This window comes from Amblyomma mixtum, chromosome 1 (assembly GCF_055824585.1).
Source record: "Amblyomma mixtum isolate Tamu chromosome 1, ASM5582458v1, whole genome shotgun sequence".
Classification (NCBI taxonomy): domain Eukaryota; kingdom Metazoa; phylum Arthropoda; class Arachnida; order Ixodida; family Ixodidae; genus Amblyomma; species Amblyomma mixtum.
In genome coordinates this window covers 180183884-180202396 of record NC_143012.1, presented here as the reverse complement: position 1 = coordinate 180202396, position 18513 = coordinate 180183884, and the positions used below count along the sequence as shown (strand labels likewise).

The window sequence follows — 18513 nt, the reverse complement described above, 5'->3', positions numbered from 1 at the left end:
CATGAAGAGAGTTCCAACACGTATTGGAAATATGCTTTCTTCTCATGAATTGGACATTTTCTAGATCAGCATCTTCCCACACACTGTGTGTCCCTATTTCATCTGTTCTGATAAACAGACTATTACCGGGCCGAATACAGCATAAAACAGGGGCCCTCTAGGTTTACCCAAGGCAATTCCATGGGCTAAGTGTGATGATTTCTTCAGAAAGGATTCACAGTTTTAAAGAAAAAGGGAATTAATTTGGCGTGGTCCAAAATATCCATATCAACACTTTCAAAGGCATTATAACTTGCTTTTTTTCAAGCTTTTCAGCCTAAAAACTTGCCATAACAGTGCTCACCTACCGACACTGAATAGGTTGGGGCAACCGAAAAGGAAATAAAAATAATAGGCCCCTGCCTGCACAGCGCATATATTTTAGTCACCTGCAATTTTTGCATTTTCTTTCTGAGCAAGAAAAAACGGCCATACATCCCTGTCATTGTTAACCAACTGTCCGATTCGTGACCTCCCATGCAGTAGCCGAGCTGGCCAGAAAACACCTCCACAGTTATAATTTTGAGGCCACAGTGAAACACAGGAAAAAATAACCTGCATCAAGATCCAAACTACCTGCCCAATACTTTTCTGTCAGAATGCTGCACAAGCAAGCAAGTATGGAGCACTTTGCATTAGCAAGTTGCACAGTTTACCACAACCAAACCTTTCCTACATTTTGCCCAAAGCTTGCACAAGAAATTTGTGAAGCATATTAATCCGCCCAACCCTTCATTTAAGACATGTACAAGCGCAAAAAAAAACACGGACAGAGAAGAGACTTGGACAACACGAGCGCTCGTGTTGTCCAAGTCTCTTCTCTGTAAGTGTTTTTTTCTTGCGCTTGTACGTGTCTGCTACGAACCAACTAGCCCAATGGTCTGTGCTCCTAACCTTCATTTAAACCCAAAATTGCAAGGATGTCTGAAATGACTTGCTTTCAGAAATCCTTACGTTATGCACCAAGAGAACAAGAAGTTTGAGGCTAGGGCTAGATGGTCGCAGAAGCAACACGTGAAATACAATGGCTGGTTCTTTGACGTTATCACATCTGCAGAAGATAAAGAGCCAGACAGCCAAAAGGGCTGCACAAATGAAGTCTGAAAATTAAGACCAATCATAAAGCCTGCTCACATGACAGAGGAAGGCAAAGGTGTTAGTGGCCCCCTCAAAATCAATGACAGAGGGGGGTGCAAATTTTGTTCCCCACTGTTCTCTGCTACCCAGAAGACTTGAAGAGGCACAACTATGAACATCGGCACCCCCTTATGAAGAGACCTGTGCATGCCTATGCATTAGGCCACAGTTACCGGCCTCAAGAAAGTTTTGGGAGACAGCAAACACGCTTCAATGGAACGACAAGGCGCAAAACTGTGGGCTGAAAACAAATGTCACGTTGTACGTGTGCCACACTGCGTCATGTACCAGCCCAAGCGTGGAGAAACGAGTCGTTAAGTGCACGTGCGAGGATAAATGAGCTGCACAATTGCTTTCTCATGCAACATGTCAGAGGTGGATACAACATGGCAAGCTGTGATACCGAAACTGAGGTCACATAACGGTTTTCAAGTGGATAGAAAGTTAGTCTTCGAAGGCCAAGAACGGCACGCGTGTGCACCAGCGGAAAACAAAATTTGCATACAGCCCCGACTATTGCAAGCGCTCGGTGGGAAAACAGACGCGTCACATCCCGCCTTGAACCGATATGGTGATGAACAAACGCAGTGGAACACTTGGCCAAGCGTGAAAGCCCGGCGTCGAGCGCTGTGACGATCGAGCGTGCCACGAACCAACGAAACCGCTGGCGGCCGCGGCGGTTTCCGGGCTTCCGTCTACGGATACTAATGCGCGACTGTAGCGGGCAGGCTGCTCGCCGTGCTAAACTGCGGTCGGAAGATTCGCTCTGCTCGCACGCACGGTACAACAGCCGGGAAATTAACGCGTTGGGCTTCTTTATGCGGCAATGTTTTCATCGCAAGAGAATGCACACACGTCACCGTAGTGCCGCGCGGGACGCCGGCAGAATTACGCAGAAAAACAGGTGTCATCGACTCGGGCCAGCGCACCGCCGCGAGCCCGATCGTTAATGGAGCCTCGCCACATGAATCGGCCACTCGCGTATACACAACAGCTGCGCGCTGTGGCCGATAAGTATACACGGTCAGCGAGAGCATGCCGCACGAGCAGTCATTGTCTCCCACTGGCCTCGGCCGGACATGCGAACATTAAAGGCGCTGCCCAAAGAAAACAGGAGATAGCGGGGAGGAAGAGGCGAGGCTTTCATTCAGGCGCTGGTAGGAAAGCGTGAGGGGAATGGGCCATCATATCTGAAAGGCGAGACCAAGAGGAGGTCAAACGCGATGTAGAGGCGGTGCGGCTCGGAATCGATAGCTTTCTTTCCATTTTTTTTCCCCCGTCGCTGTGGTGCCATCGAGGCGGGCTCATGCTGGTGCCTGCAGAGCGCACTGTGCATTACAACGCCGCTCCACTCATGGCGCGACGAGGAACGCCGCGGGAGTCAAAACACGTCGCAAGGCTGGACCCACGGAAAGCTCACGCTACACACATACAAATGTAGCGAGCACCTCTCCCCCTCCGCCACAGCGGCTCCTCGAAGGTTTGGTGCTGTTTATGCCGCGCACACTCGGTATGAGGGTTACAAAACGACGGCGGCAATGGAAAAAGCAATAATAACAAATGAGAAAAGTGTGCTAATGCCTTGCTCCCTTTTACCTACCACCCGCAGTAAAAAGCAGAAACCGAGCTTTACTTACGCCTGGCACCGACGATGAGGTAGCTGCATGCCAGCAATGACCACGCGCAGCGTAGCCGCGTAGCCTTCATCCTGTCTTCAACGGGCACATGATGCCGTATTGACAAACATCACACAGCAGCAGCACTACTGAGATTACATATCGAGAGCGAACGCTCTTCGCAGCAACTCGCTGCTTCGCTCGTCGGTTCCTCCTCCTCCGACCCCAACTCTGCGAGAAGCGCGCGCTGTCCTTTGGCGACGCGCGCGCCGCCTGCAGCCAACGCTTGCGGAAGAGCGCGACTTATTTTCAGCGTGACGCTAGGAGCGCTGTCAACAATATAACAAAACAACGGAGAAATACAGAGCTTTAAACGACAGGTAAAGAACGCAGATGGTAAAAACTGTATTTCATGAAAAAGAAGCAGAGTGTAGAACTATATCGAATTTAAAAAGGCAAATAACGAGGGGATTGTTTTACGATAACTCAAGCTTAAGAGGCATTGCCCTGCTTTGCAAAGCTAGATCAGAGTGTCTACAACGCGAAGCTACAAAAAAGGTCTCGATTTTGCTGCACTTTCTGCACTAGTACAGGAGATGCAGCATAAAATTGGTAATTTGTTTTTTGAGGAAACGAAACGGCGCAGTATCTGTCTCAGATATCTCGGTGGACACCTGAACCGCGCCGTAATTAAGGGAAATGAGGAAGGTGGGAGCGAAAGAAGAACGAAAGAAAGAGGTGCCATAATGGAGGCCTCCGAAATAATTTCGACCACCTGGAGATCTTTAAAGTGCACTGACATCGCACAGCACACAGACAGCTTTTGTGTTCCGCCTCCGTGGTCGGGTACTCTAGCTGGCACTCGATTTGACAGTGCAGCTAGCGCCACCTGCTCTTCAGCACTCGATTTGACTTCGTGCTGCACGAGTTCGGCACTTCCGCAAGCCTCGGGCGAGTTCTCGTGCAAGTAGTGCAAGATGCTTCGCGCGCTCCGTAGCAGACGGCTCGGCAGCCATGCTTGTTTTAGTGAGTGGCGTTGAGGAGGAAGAAAAACTTTATTTCGTCAAAAGCACGTGTAGATGGCCATCATTCCTCGACTGACGGCGACCTGGGCGGCCCATTCCACGGTCCGGACCTGGACGGCCGGGTCTGAGCTGGCCAACACGGCCACCCACTGCTCAAGAGAAGGATCTTGCAGCAGAGCCACAGGGGGCGGCTCTTTCTTGCATTCCCACAGGATATGGTCATATGTCGCTGGGTCCCTACACCATTTACACTCCAGCTTCACCTCTTGCGGATAAAGTTTGCTAAGTATATAAGGGCGGAAGAAAGATCTTGTCAGGAGTGTTTGCAAAACACACTCCTACTCCTTGACCATATTGTCTTATCTGGAGGCGGGAAAACCCTCCGGCTCAATTTGTGGTTATTTGTAATGTTATGGAAGGACACCAGCCCATTTCTCGTGAACCCTACCGGAACAGGCGACTCATATGCTCGGCTGACGAAACCTCGAGCTTGGGTTTCCGGAGTGCACAAGGTACCCATACCACCTCAACCTCTCTCCTACCTCGACGTCTGACTCGGCTCAAAAGCCGAGATGCCGCAGCCGATGAGCAAGAAGACACATGCGCAGCGTGTGGTGAATCTGCGGAAACAATTGAACATCCATCCTGATGTCGATTCAGGCACAGTCACTCTCCCCGAGGTCCTAGGGTTAGATTTAGAGATAACAATGGTCATGTGAAGGAATCTGAGGTAGGAGTTAACAAAAAGCGATTGGGAGATTGCTGGTTCAAAATCAGAGAGATGACATTAGGCTAGAAGTGTAGGATTAAAAATGTATTTAAAGAAATTGCGAATTTATAGGCCAATTTATAACACCGTCAGAGAAATTCAAAGAAAAAAAGACGGGCGTGGTCGCCATTGCCACAACCCCGTATCAAAGGGGACATTCATGAGGAAGGGAAATTGGGACGCTCCTATCTTCCACCCGATTATATCTTCCAACGATTACCACGGATGGATTCCATCCGTCGTAATCGTTCGAAAATTAATGAAGGTTCTTTTCAGCTTATTCGAGTGTACTATCAGCGTCAAATGAAACGCGAACAAAACACCTGAAACGCGAGCACGAAAAATCAAGCATATTAGAGGCTGGAGATCAAATACAGGCGTGGGCTATTAACCTTTCAGAAGAGCGGTCTTTTCGGCTTCGATGGGAAAATCAACTGCTCATGTATTTTGCCTAACTAGTATAATATCTGCGAGTTGTGCTGTTCGCGTTTCAATTGACTTGTTCGCGTTTCAATTGACGCTGATAGTACATACTCCGCAACGGTTTTATTGCAAATGCTGTAGGAAATTTTTACCGAGAATTTTTAAATCACTGCATGCGCCCGTTTTTATGCATCCCGATGATGGATAACATGATGAGCAAGAGCGATGGCGATTGCACGTCGGCAAAAGTGCTGTAACAAAAACTAATATAAATCTCACTCTGTATACTTGTATATACCTATATCTATATGCTTACAGATATTATAAGTATATGGAGTAGCGTTCATCTCAGTTTCCATACCCAAAGCTGTTAGGGCACAGTGATTTACGCCTCATCGACAGAAGTTTTAGTATACCACGGTTTCCGCTCCATACAAGCAATTCAAAACAGTGGCACGATGTAGTTACAAAAGCTAAACACGCATGGTCGACGATGCGAAGGAGCGTTGCTTCTCATTGAATGTCGCACTGGAAAGAGTGTACTCTATGACAAAATATGACGAACTCTCCAGAAAGGAAAAAAAAAACACTGTGCACTTAAAACAAAGAAGCAATATTTTACCGAGATGTGGTCACGTGGTGGGCTGCAGTGATAATGGGTTTTTTGCCGCAAAATGGCTTTTTTATGCGATTTTGAATGCCAAATTAAAATGATAATTTCTCATTTCTTTGATATTGCAGTACTCAATTCCTAAGAGTTTTTTTTTCGGTCCTTTCATTTTCGTCATACCCTCGTGACACGTTTTTGTCACTGTTTGGTCTCTTTCACATTCCTCATATTATATATGATGACTTCACAGCACGGAGCACGGATCCAGCACAGATCCAGCATCCACAGCCTCCACAGCTAGCCTACCACAACTCCACAGCCACCAAGAACAAATTTTATTTGTTGTGTTGTCGTCGAATGGTCGGTCGCCTAGTCCAGGTCTCCGCTGTCTCTTGCTACGACCCAGACGCACTGGGTTTGGTCCCCGTGGGCCTCGAGATGGTCGCTGTTCAGCTGAGCCTCCCATTGCTCTACGGTCGAGTTCAGACACTACTTGTTGTGTTTTGTGAGCATGTCACGATATGTGTATTAGTGTAACCTCTTCCCCGCACTGTGGGCATTCTGGGTGGTATCTAGCTGGACATATCCTACTTGTTTGGATAAGTGTTTGCCTGGATTCTCCTCCAGTCTTAGGTTTCCTCTGAGGTTAAGTTTTTGTGCGGTGTTGAGTAGACCCTCTTGCATAGTCTCAGAGCTTCCAAGTGCTCTAAGTACGCGCTCAAAGAGAAAGTAGCAATGACCAGCTCATCCTGCTCTTTCCGGTTGATAGCTGCGTGGCGTAGAGCGTGAGCCGATTCATTACCGAGGGTCTGGGGGCCCGCAGTCTCATCGACCCCACTCAAACGAGAGGGGAGACGCAAAGACAGCTCCGGCGGGCTTTGCACGGGTACCAAGGTACGACGGCTCAACTCGCGGACACCCTGTGCGACAGATATCTCTGCCGCATAGAGGACCCAGTTGGGCCCGAGTACGAGTACGCGGGAAAGCCGAATCCCGACATTGATGCCCCTTTTGAGTTACACGACCTTAAGGCGGCTTTAGCTAAAATGCGGCGAGGTACGGCTCCGGGTCGGGATCGCATAACAGTCAATCTGTTGGCCAACCTCCCAGATTCGGCCTACCTCCACCTGCTAGTGTACATTAACCAGATTTGGGACGGGCGTCCACTCCCTCCCGAATGGAAGACCTCCTTGGTCACTTTCATCCCTAAGCCAGGCAAGCCAGTGAATACCGACAACCTGAGGCCCATCTCACTAACCTCTTGTGTGGGCAAGCTTATGGAGACGATGGTTAGGGATCGCCTCTCTCCACACATAGAGACCAAGGGCCTCTTTGCAGACACTATGTTCGGGTTCCGACCGCATATGTCTGCGCAGGACGTCCTCCTCCAGTTACACCGCTACATAATACGACCCACTGCCATGCGCCACAACGACAAGGCCATCCTTGCCCTCGATCTTAAGGGGGCCTTTGACAACGTTCGTCATAGCAGCATCTTGGCTAACTTGAGTACCACTGATTGTGGGCGCAAGGCATTCACATATGTAAGAGACTTTCTCTCGAAGCGTCAGGCCTTCCTCAAGATTGAGGATGACGAATACGGACCATACACGATGGGTACACGGGGTACACCCCAAGGGGCGGTCTTGTCGCCACTTCTTTTCAACATTGCCATGATGCAGCTTCCCCACCAATTGGCCCGGGTGGAAGGCATTCATCACGCACTATACGCGGACGACATAACAATTTGGACTACCGAAGGGAGCCTTGGGGAAATGGAGGACCGCCTTCAGCGGGCCGCCACCATAACCGATAGCTACGCTATCGGCTGTGGTCTCCAATGTGCTCCCGCAAAATCGGAACTTCTGCACATCAGATCCGATCCTAAAGACAACACGAGTTTGCAAATCTCTCTGACGGGAGGCCCTATCAAAGAGGTCGGGGAGCTCCGCATACTAGGCCTGTTCATCCATAACAGGCTCAGCCCGGAATCCACTATTGCCAAACTCAAGCGCGTAGGCGAACAGGTCGGACGCATGATCCATCGCGTTTCTAACAAGCGTGGCGGGTTGCGAGGCAGGGACGCGCTTCGGCTCGCCCATGCCTTCGTGACCAGCAGGATCCTCTACTCCGCTCCCTACCTTCGCACTACGAAACAACAAGAAATAAGAATCGACACCATCGTTAGAAAGGCTACAAAGCGAGCACTGGGCCTCCCAGTGGCCACCTCCAATGCTAAGTTGTCGGCGTTGGGGGTGATCAACTCCTACCAGGAGTTACGGGAGGCCCACCTCGTGAACCAATATACGCGACTCTCGCAGACGGCATCCGGGCGCCGCCTGCTAGACCGCTTGCACATCCAACACGAGTGCACTCCAGAGGAGACGTGTCGGATTCCAGAGCTATGGCGTCACAAGCTCTGGGTCCCTCCACTCCCGCGCAACATGGACACACATACACACGAAGGCAGACGAGAGGCGCGCGCTCGGGCCCTCGAACACCAACACGGATCCAAACAGGGTGTATACTACGTTGACGTGGCAGGGCCGTCGCCCAATGGATTCTACACGGCCGCAGTAGTTCACCAGGATCAATGCGTTAACGGGCTCTCCTTTCGAGCTCGAAATTCAGCACAGGCTGAGGAAGTAGTCATTGCGCTTGCCGCCTCGGACCTGAATTCGAGGGTAATCGTGACAGATTCGCGTCGAGCCTGTCAACACTACCTGGCTGGCGAGATTTCACCTTTAGCCTACAGTATATTAAAGCGCGCAGTGAGGGAATCGGACCCTTCGCCCAAACGCATAGTTTGGACTCCAGGCCATCAGGGCGTTAGAGGTAATGAGGCTGCGGACGCGGCTGCCCGAGCGCTTACCTACCGGGCACCTCACCCAGGCTCTTCCGGCTCGGAGATTGTGCAACCGCTTCTGCGGTTCAGAGAAATTCTGGACGACTACTGCGAACGCCATCGCCTTTTCCCGGTCCCTGCTAAGGGCCTGAGTAAAGCTGATGAGCGAACTCTGAGGCGCTTGCAGACCAACACTCTGTTGTGTCCTGCAATAGTAAAACATTTCGACCCCAAAATTGATGGGCGCTGCCCTCACTGTGGGGAAGTTTCCGATACCTTCCACATGGTTTGGGCCTGTCAAAAGAATCCTTCCCTTCCCCCCAATCCTTCCCCTTCCCGAGAGGCATGGGAGGCAGCCCTGCTCAACTGCTCGGGGCTGGAGTCTCAAAGGGCTCTAGTCCAACGGGCGCGAGTAGCGGCCTCGTCCAGCGGGGTCCCGGACTAAGGACTCCACCTATGTAAAGGGCCATTTTTGGTCTGCAAACTCTCCTGTTGTTTATTAAAAAGTTTTCACCACCACCACCCAGACCCTCGTGTCCCGGGGACCATGTGTTGGTATGATCATGCTAACTTTCCCAATGTCTGGTTACCTTATATTCTCTAGCGCTATCGATCGGACCCTTCTTGTCCCAACTGCCCCTGTATCTATGCGGACCTGGCCCATTGCCTCTTCTGTTGCCCGGCTGCTCAGCAGTCGGGTTCCTACCCCCCACCCTCTCTATCCATCACCGCCTGGCTCGACTGCATGGCTTGGCGCTGAAGGAGAGGAAGAACACCGCCTTCTGGTCGCCCAGGCGATCGACATGCTCGGCCTGGAAATTATGGTCGAATAAAGGTCTTTTACTACTACTACTACTACTACTACTACTACTACTACTATGATCATCCACTTGTTATGATTCTGCACGCCTGCTGTGAATCTTTGAATATATGTGAATCCTTCTAGCGTTTCTGTTATTAGTGCAGTAGCCCTACTTGGTGCATTTCCGGTTTCAGGCATACGTACGTACTACGTCCCTGAAGCCCGCTTTGTGACAGGCGGCCCACTGTGTCCACTGCGTTGTGGACAACTTGCCAGGTGTGTACACCTGGGTGAACGCCTTCAAGGTAAAGGCCTTCAGGTCAAATGCCTTTATGGTAAATGCCTTATTGGGAAGGCCTTTGGTGAAGTCCTTCATGGTAAATGCTTTCCGAGTAAAGGCCTTAAAGTTCTTGCTTAAATAAAGTGTTCACGAAATATGTTTTCTTATCAGTCACAATCATTTTGTCGCGTAAACCGTCCATCACCTACACAGCTTATCGCGTGCTGATTCCCACACGGCGCCTGGCTGGCCGCCTCTGCCACTGCAGAGGCGAAACAGCGCGGTATCGACGACATGTCATAGCTTATATTTCAACAGCCTTCAACGCCTGCACTGCTGGGGGCGGGTGAGCGAGTCAGACAGTGATGTGCATATGCGCGCTGTTTTTCTTTTTGGTTTATTTAGTTGTTTTCTTGCTGTATTTTTTTCTTTTTATGTTATTTGCTTCCCTTGTGTTTGAACTTCTCGTTCCCGCCGAAGGAAGCGTCGATACTAACTCTGGCTGGCGTTTTCTCGGAGGCAACTCGCACCTCTCCAATCCTTTTCTTTTTTTCTTGCGTCTCCTTGTTTTGCAAACCTCCTTTTTTTCTTTAATCGGCAGGAGCACCGTCTTTCGCTCTGCTTGTCTACCTTGTGATGCGTTTGCTAATTTTCAAAAGAGAGGACGTAGTTCCCCCTCTCCATCGTCATATAGGGTTCTAAATACGCAGATATTTCTGTCATATATATATATATATATATATATATATATATATATATATATATATACACGGTCTGTTCTGAAAGTAGTAGGACTCATTTTCTTTAATAAAATTTATTCACGAGAAAAGTACAAACGATTAGAATTTTTCAAAGTAGCACCCTTCCGCACCTACACGCTGCTGCCAATCTCCTCCAGGAACGCCTGGAACGGAATGCTGTTTAGCTCCCTCGTCACGGCCTGTTGAACCGCCTCTACCGATCCGTGATGCTTCCCCTTGAGCGTCGATTTGATTCTCGGGAATAGACAAAAGTCTGGAGGTGCCAAGTCGGGGCTGCAGGGGGGCTGAGGCAACGTTGCCGGCTTGTGCTGGGCAAAAAATCGGGGTCCTCATTCACATGATGAAGATCCTGGCAGATCACTCTCCGGTTGACCTTTTGCTCCTCTTACAACACTCCCGGCACCAACTTCGCGCACACTTTCCTCATGGCTACGTTTCCTCTCACGATATCAAAAACATGGGTTTGAGGAATGCTCACGTCATCAGCAATCATTCTGATACTCAACCTACGATCACTGCTCAGTAAATGTTTCACTCGCTACGCATTTTCGTTGGTCTTGCTGGTCGAAGGGCGTCCGGAGCGGTCGTCGTCTTCCACTCTTTTCTTACCTTCTCGGAGCAGCTTGTGCCACTCAAAAAACACCTGATCTACCCATGGCAGCGTCAACGTAGGCCTCCTTAATCATGTCAGGAGTCTCTTTGCCCGTTTTACCAAGATTTACACAAAATTTGATCGCGTATCGCTGATCCAGTAAACGCTCCATGATTCTGCGTGTCGAGACGTATCGACAGGGGTTCACAGTACAAGAGACCTGCTCTCTTCAACAGCCGAGAGCCGACTGCCGATTTTTGCCAGCGTTCCCAATATCCCCCTTCAACGATCCTTCACGCGCAGACAGCATTTCGCGTTCCTCAGAACTGAAATCACGTGGATGTTGTTAGGGTTTATCCAAAGTTACAGTATCTTTTTTTCGCTAGTCCTATTTGAATAATTAGTCGAGATAAATAAATTAACGTTTTAAATATAGCTTGAAACGTTGAGGCATCAATAGGAAAGTTGTGGAGCTACACAAATATTGTTTAACCCAGGCACTTCCAATGAGATAGGCTTAGCGTGGACGTTTTTATTCAGTAAAAACGGAAGCCCACGTAGTTTAAAAAATACCACGTGACAGCGCGCTCCGTGCGGCCGGATGCGCCGCGATTACAGCGCTCTCAACCGTGCTTTGAACGTAACTCGCTTCGCACCTTTCGTGCTGGCCAAGACAGGGCTTCGCGTTGTGCGTGGTTCCAAGATAAGCGCGAGTGGTTTTGAGCGGCAATTGAATGACAGCGCGGCTCCTTTTTTTTCGGCGTAATTCGCAACACGTTATCAGACTTGTTATATGCGTCTTTGCTTGTTTGGATCTTTGCTCCGAAATTCGAACTTATGAGATTGTCATCGTTCCTCCGCATGCATTCTGCTATCGTGAGAGTGCAATTATCGCCACAGAAACGGGAGCCGTGCTTTCTTTCAACTGCCGACCGTGCCCACTGGCGCTTATCTTGGAACCACGCACAACGCGAAGCCCTGTCTTGGGCAGCACGCAAGGTGCGAAGCGAGTTATGTTCAAAGTACGGATGAGAGCGCTGTAATCGCGGCGCATCTAAAGTGACTTTAGGCGCATCCGGCCGCACGGAGCGCGCTGGCACGCGGTATTTTTTAAACTCCGCGGGCTTTCGTTTTTCCCGAATTAAAACGGCCACGCTAAGTCTATCTCATTGGAAATGCCTGGGTTAAACAATATTTGTGGAGCTCCACAACTTTCCTATTGACGCCTCAACGTTTCAAGCTATATTTAAAAAGTTAATTTATTTATCTCGACTAATTAATCAAATAGAAGGAGCGAAAAAATGGTACTGTAACTTTAGATAAATCCTAACAATATCCAAGCGATTTCAGTTCTGAAGAAGGCTTAGTTTTTTTATAAACCTTGGTCCATGTTAGCTGGGACACCCTGTATATATATATTTTCTAATCAATTAGCTTTAAGCGACAACATATTCAGTAATATTCTTACTTGATCAACGCCACAAAAAAAAACTTGAAAAATCCCCTGTGCTGCTTGGTTTCTGTGGCTGTTGGCTTCTCTCATATATATATATATATATATATATATATATATATATATATATATATATGTATATATATATATATATATATATATATATATATATATATATATGTGTGTGTGTGTGTGTGTGTGTGTGTGTGTGTGTGTGTGTGTGTGTGTGTGTGTACACGCACCCCCCTCCGCGGTGGCTCAGTGGTTACGGCGCTCGGCTGCTGACCCGAAAGACGCGGGTTTGTTCTCGGCCGCGGCGGCCGAATTTCGATGGAGGCGAAATGCTAGAGGCCCGTGTACTATGCGATGTCAGTGTACGTTAAAGAACCCCAGGCGGTCTAAATTTTCGAGTCACTATGGTACGTTAAACTCTTTTAAACTAACCAAACACGCGCACACGCACGCACGCACGCACACACACGCACACACACACACACACACGCACGCACACGCACACGCACGCACACACACACACACGCACACACACACACACACACGCACACACGCACACACACACGCACACGCACACACACACACATACGCACACGCGCGCACACACACACGCACACGCACACACACACATACGCACACGCGCGCACACACACACGCACACGCACACACACACACACACACACACACACACACACACACACACACACACACACACACACACACACACACACACACACACACACACACACACACACACACACACACACACACACACAGGGTGTTTCATGTAACTTGAACCAGGGATTTTAAAAAAGTGGCATACAGGAGCGAGTTGAAACCAACGACATATCGATTCCCGCCTTGCAGCGCTCCTCAGAGTATTTTTTAAATTGCGATTATTTACTTATGTAAGATTAATTACAAAAAAGTCATATATCATTTAGGGTCACGTGCATTTCATTACGCTTTAGAGGAGTTTAAGAAAGAACAGATCCAGTTTTTTTGTAGCGATGTACCTCTTACATGGCCCTTTTTTCCGACATTTAAAGAAAGCCCGCGAATTATGAAAAAAAAGAAACCGTGACTGCACTCATGCACTTGTCGAGGCATGAGCGCTTTCTGATCAATGTCTTGAGACAGCTGGCATGAACATCGCGCAGATAACAAAAAGTGATCATGTGCCTGCCAGGGATCGAACCTGGGACCTTCCGCGTGTTAGGCGGATGTGATAACCACTACACCACAAGCACAGCTGGAAGGGTGGCTTTAGAGTGAAGCGGTCATCAAAGGAGTTCACAGCCGCGTCACTTTGCTGCAACCGGTTGGGCGGCCTGGACACGATTATTAATCTTCTGAACACTCTTTTTTTTTATAAAGTGGCTTATTGTACTTTGCACAACTAACGTCCGAGAAAAAAGCGCGAAAAAAAGAAATTCCCTTTAGTGCATACAATTCCATCAACGCTGCTTGTAGATGCATGAGCGCTTTCTCATTGAAGTCTTGAGACGGCTGGCATGAACTGCGCTGCAGAAACGAAAAACATGAGCACGCGCCTGCCACGGATCGAACCTAAGGCCTTCGGAATGTTAGGCAGATGTGAGGCAGTGTATTGGCGAAGATTGCAGACAGGAACATTCCCAAACCTGCATATCCTTAGCAAGATTTACCCGACGCAATATCGGGACACTTGCCCTTGGTGTGGCAGCAAACCATCGTTGTACCACATCACGTGGGAATGAAGTAAGAACGACAGCTTTCACAAAGAACCGTGTGCAGAACAGTGGGAGAGCCGGCTCTCCAGCGGCGATCTGGGTTGCCAACAAGGTCTGATCCAGCACGCCCAACGAGCAGCGAAGCCCTGTAATAGGGGCACCGACCCTGTGAGAAGAAGGAAGATGGACCTCTTCTTTCTCGTCTGCTACTAGCACGTCTTTCTAGAGCAATAAAAGTCTTTCCTACCTACCTACCTAGGCAGATGTGATAACCTTTTTTTTTTCCTTAGTGAACATCTAATCTAATGCCAGCAGCCAGTCTGGCAGGTCAGTTTTCGCTTTAAACACCTCTCGAATGAAAACAACACTTTCTATAAGTTATTCCCTTGCAGGCCTTGGGTTTTGCATCTGAATGATGCAAAGCCATCCTAGTGCACCATACGCTACGTAGGCAGAGGGCCGTCGTTTGACGTAGGGAGAAAGCGGATGGCATATGCTGTGACTGGCAACTCCTTTTTATGGTGTAGGTATGTCCCACAAAACCCAAATCGGGTAATAGCGTCGATGGTTATAACGCTTAAGCAGGGTACAAAGAAAACAAGAGACAAGTTACGCCCTTGCCTAACAGAGGATTTTACTTGAAATTTAGCTGTTATAGTGCCTAACGGATTACAATACTGGTGAAAATATTAGCGTGACATAAATCTATCTCCTCTAACATTGTCCTCCCGACGGTCAAATGTTTCAAGACACTGAAAAGGATTTTGTGCGGGACTTTATCGAAAGCTTTCTCCTGGTCTAACAATACCATTGCTATTTTACCGCAATGCACATATCAGCACTGTATCATAGTTCTCGTCATGAGCAGTTTCGTTTGAATAGAACATCATTTAATTACGCATGTTTGGTGCGGTCACTATAGCCGTTGCATTACACGTTGCGGCCTCTTGCCTGAAACTTTCCCAAATATCTTATCATCTGTATTCGCTATTGTAATCGGTCGGTACGCTCGCAGAGACAACTTAGTAGGGTCATCCGACTTAGGCATCAGCACCACATGGCTATGTCTAAAAGACAGAGGGAATTGCTTTGTATTGTATGCTTCCTCTGTCACACGGTGTAGGTGCCATTGCGAACTTGTCTTTTAATGCTTTATAAGACTCTGAACTGAAACCGTCCGGTCCTGGCGCTCTTCCTGAGCGTAACTCGTCAATCGCGCTCCTTATTTCTGTTGTTCTAATTGGTGCCTCCAAGCTGACCTTCATCTGTTCTAACATTCGCATGAGCCCCAAGAAATTAGTTTCAAACCCTTCTTCTAGTTGCTGCTCGTGGCCAAACAGTTCGCAATAATGATCGGCGAAATCGGACTGTATCGATTTTTTATCACGTACTACTGGGTTTTTACAATCCCTCTAATACTATTTCTCATGGTAAATGGTATTAGTTTTGTCATTTATATCACTCTATGATTTTTGTTTTGTGTTGTTCTGTACGCTTTTAGGTGTGTAATCATTTTTAATTCAAATAAGTTTTTGCATTCTTTCCTGTATCTCTCTTTCTGCTCTTTACTGATGCCAACATCTTTATAATTTTTGCATCTGCTGCCCTATATTCATTTTTACAATTGTTCTCACAGGAAGACCCGTCCACAGTCTCTGACTTTGGGACCTCCTTCTGTATTCCAGTGTTTTTTTTTTATTCTTGTACCATAAACATGCAATAAACGAACCTTGAATGAAATGTGTGTCTGAAGGTTATCGTTCTTACTTCGTTGCGCGCGCCGTAACTTCTTCTTCATGATAAGGATCGCTTGATAGGGGCCGCACTCATGTACATTATTTCGGCTCACGCACGTATTATCGCTTATCGGTATTTGTCTACGTCGATTATCTCAAGTTCACTCTTCACTTGTTTTACTTTTTAACAAACTGTCGTGGTGAGGACGCTTCAGCGCTGACATAGAAGTAAGCTTATTTTGCAGTTCATTTTTTTTCTCCCTCCTATCCTAGCGTAGCAAACCGGCTCTTTCATTGGCAGTTATCTTCGCTTCTTTTCTGAACAGTTCCTCAGTGTAGCGTTGCGGCTTGCAGAAAAGTATGTCATCAATTTTTGTCTCGCATTTTTTTAACAAAAAGTTCATTCTCGAGAACCCGTACGTTGAATTTCCACAGATCCCCGTTGAATTTGGGTGTTCTTTTTTTGGACCCAACGTCTCCTTGGCCAAACTGTGGCCACTGAAAGAAACGTTTTTAACATAGCTGGTGCACTTCGGTCTAGTATGGCGAGGTTGTCTCGCTGTTGATGGGTAAACCATATTGATGTTGGATTCGAACTAAAGTAACGTACCGTCTTTGTCAAAAGTAACCAGGCTGCATGGTTTGCTTCTAGCTTGTATAGTGGAGCCCTTGCGGCTTTCCTAAAGAACAAAAGGTGTTGGAAGGTAAGAAGACCCCCAGTCCTTACCTTTAACAACCCTTTCTGCTTCAGGGAAGCTGTCCACTGTACGAGCTAGAAGCAAACCATGCAGCCTGGTTACTTTTGACAAAAACTGTACATCTCCTAATATTAGATTTTCTAACAACTGGCTCAGCAACAATGAACTAGCATCTCGAACAGGCATCTGCTTCGCTCGGTCTGCTGATCTGCATACGCAGTTACAATTAACGTGAAAAATGTCCTTTCATCATTGTACGATGGCATTCAACACTTTTTAAAAAGCGCCTTTCGTTCACTAGCTCTATTTTTTTTATTCAAATAGCCTAAAGGCCCTTTACAGGCATTACATAGGGGGTTAAAGAAAAACAATAAAGCAATCGTATTACATAACACAGTGAAAAATATCACAAAGCATAAACAAACATGAGCTCAGATAAATAGGGAAGACAACAGGATAAATAAAGTATTTTAAAACACGCACACACGTGGACCACATTGTTCAAGACAATCTAAAAAAGAATACACTTCTGATCGAGCATATATAAACAAACCACTCGAAATTTATTGGCATGCAATATAAAGTAACATACACTGAGGCGGCCACTGTAACACACAAACATTTTTGTTGCGAAAGCAACACTCCGACCGCCAAAGCGAGATCTCAGGTGGCCGCCGCAGCTACGCTGACCTTGTTTCAATTGCTCGAAATGGCCGTGACGTCACACTGTGCGAATTTCAAACGGGGCCAATTGTACTGTGGCAAGTAACCATGCAACACATTAAAGGGATCGTATAGTGATGCTCCAAATAAGTGGGACTGAGTTTAGTTAATTGCTTAATTAACCAATTAGTCTAATTAACCTTTCTAGTCAGACCAGATAAATAAATAAAACCGAGTAGGAAAGTGGTCGAGTTGGGGAAGCGAACCAGGGTCTCCAGAGTGCGAGACGAGCACGCTGACCACTCCGCCATGCCAGCTCTTTTTTCTTTATTGCCTGGCTTTGACACATAACATTCAACAAAACCAACAATCAACAAAACACACTAAACGCTATGTACTTACGCACGGCACTGTCGTGGCCAGCCAGTATGACTCTGGCGTCGTCAGATTAAAATTCACGCAAATTGCACAGCGGCTCTAGTCTCGAGAGCCACTCCGGAGGCTCCGCAGCGGCTTTCTGGATGGCCAGAAACCAGTCCATGCTTTCCCGAAAGTAAGGTCGGTAGGTCTGCCATTCTGGAGCGCCATATACAGTGGAGGCATATCAACATTATTAAGTCAAACGGTACCCCATCCTTATTTTCTACAGATAAGTACCGGATGCCATGCGGGTCTAGTGTTAATTCTTTCTTTAGGGCTCGCTGCAATACACCCCAAGAATAAACCCCTTCCCAGCAGTGTAAAAAAAAAAAAAACGTTTTTCAAAGGGTTTAGGAGGGTTTAACGTCCCGAATCGACTCAGGCTATGAGGGACGCCGTAGTGAAGGGCTCCGGAAATTTCGACCAGCTGGGGTTCTTTAACGTGCTCTGACATCGCACAGTACACGGGCCTCTAGAATTTCGCCTCCATACGGTGGTGAATGCCAAGGAGGTATAAGCGTGGGAAAAAAAAGAAAAAAACTAAGTAGAATAGTTGAATGATTGAAATGAGAAAATATATATGACCTGTTAAAAATTTTCAATGAATAACGAAATTAGATATACCAGGAATAAAATAAAATTCGCTTTTGGATATGCGGTGGAATTTTATATGGAGTTAACAGGGTATGCGACCAGTTGCAATGATGTGATCATGAAGGTAGCCGCAAATGCAAGCATGCTAATTGCAATAGGATTTGCCGGGCTAGTTGGTTCACGACACTTAGAGTGTCGTGAATGTGTCTCCTGTTGTCGTAATCCTTTCGCGCAGTTAAATCTTTAATTCAGAAATGCTAATTGCCGCCATCCGATTCCAAAGGGACCAAGATCAAATGCGGATGGGGGTTCAATAAATATCAATA

At 47.5% G+C, this 18513-nt stretch overlaps 1 protein-coding gene and 1 non-coding gene across 2 annotated transcripts in view; both read right to left on the bottom strand.

Moving 5' to 3' along the window:
• LOC149370123 (tyrosine-protein phosphatase non-receptor type 7-like) overlaps positions 1-3038 on the bottom strand; it is a 44627-nt gene extending 41589 nt beyond the window's left edge. The window contains exon 1 of the mRNA XM_089560194.1: positions 2814-3038. Coding sequence (XP_089416320.1) covers positions 2814-2883 — 70 coding nt within the window. The 5' untranslated portion in view covers positions 2884-3038. The remainder of the gene's footprint in view (positions 1-2813) is intronic.
• Positions 3039-13541: 10503 nt separating this feature from the next.
• On the bottom strand, positions 13542-13614 carry TRNAV-AAC (transfer RNA valine (anticodon AAC)). Its single transcript has one exon. It is a non-coding gene; the product is annotated as a tRNA-Val (tRNA).
• Between the last annotated feature and the right edge of the window lie 4899 nt (positions 13615-18513).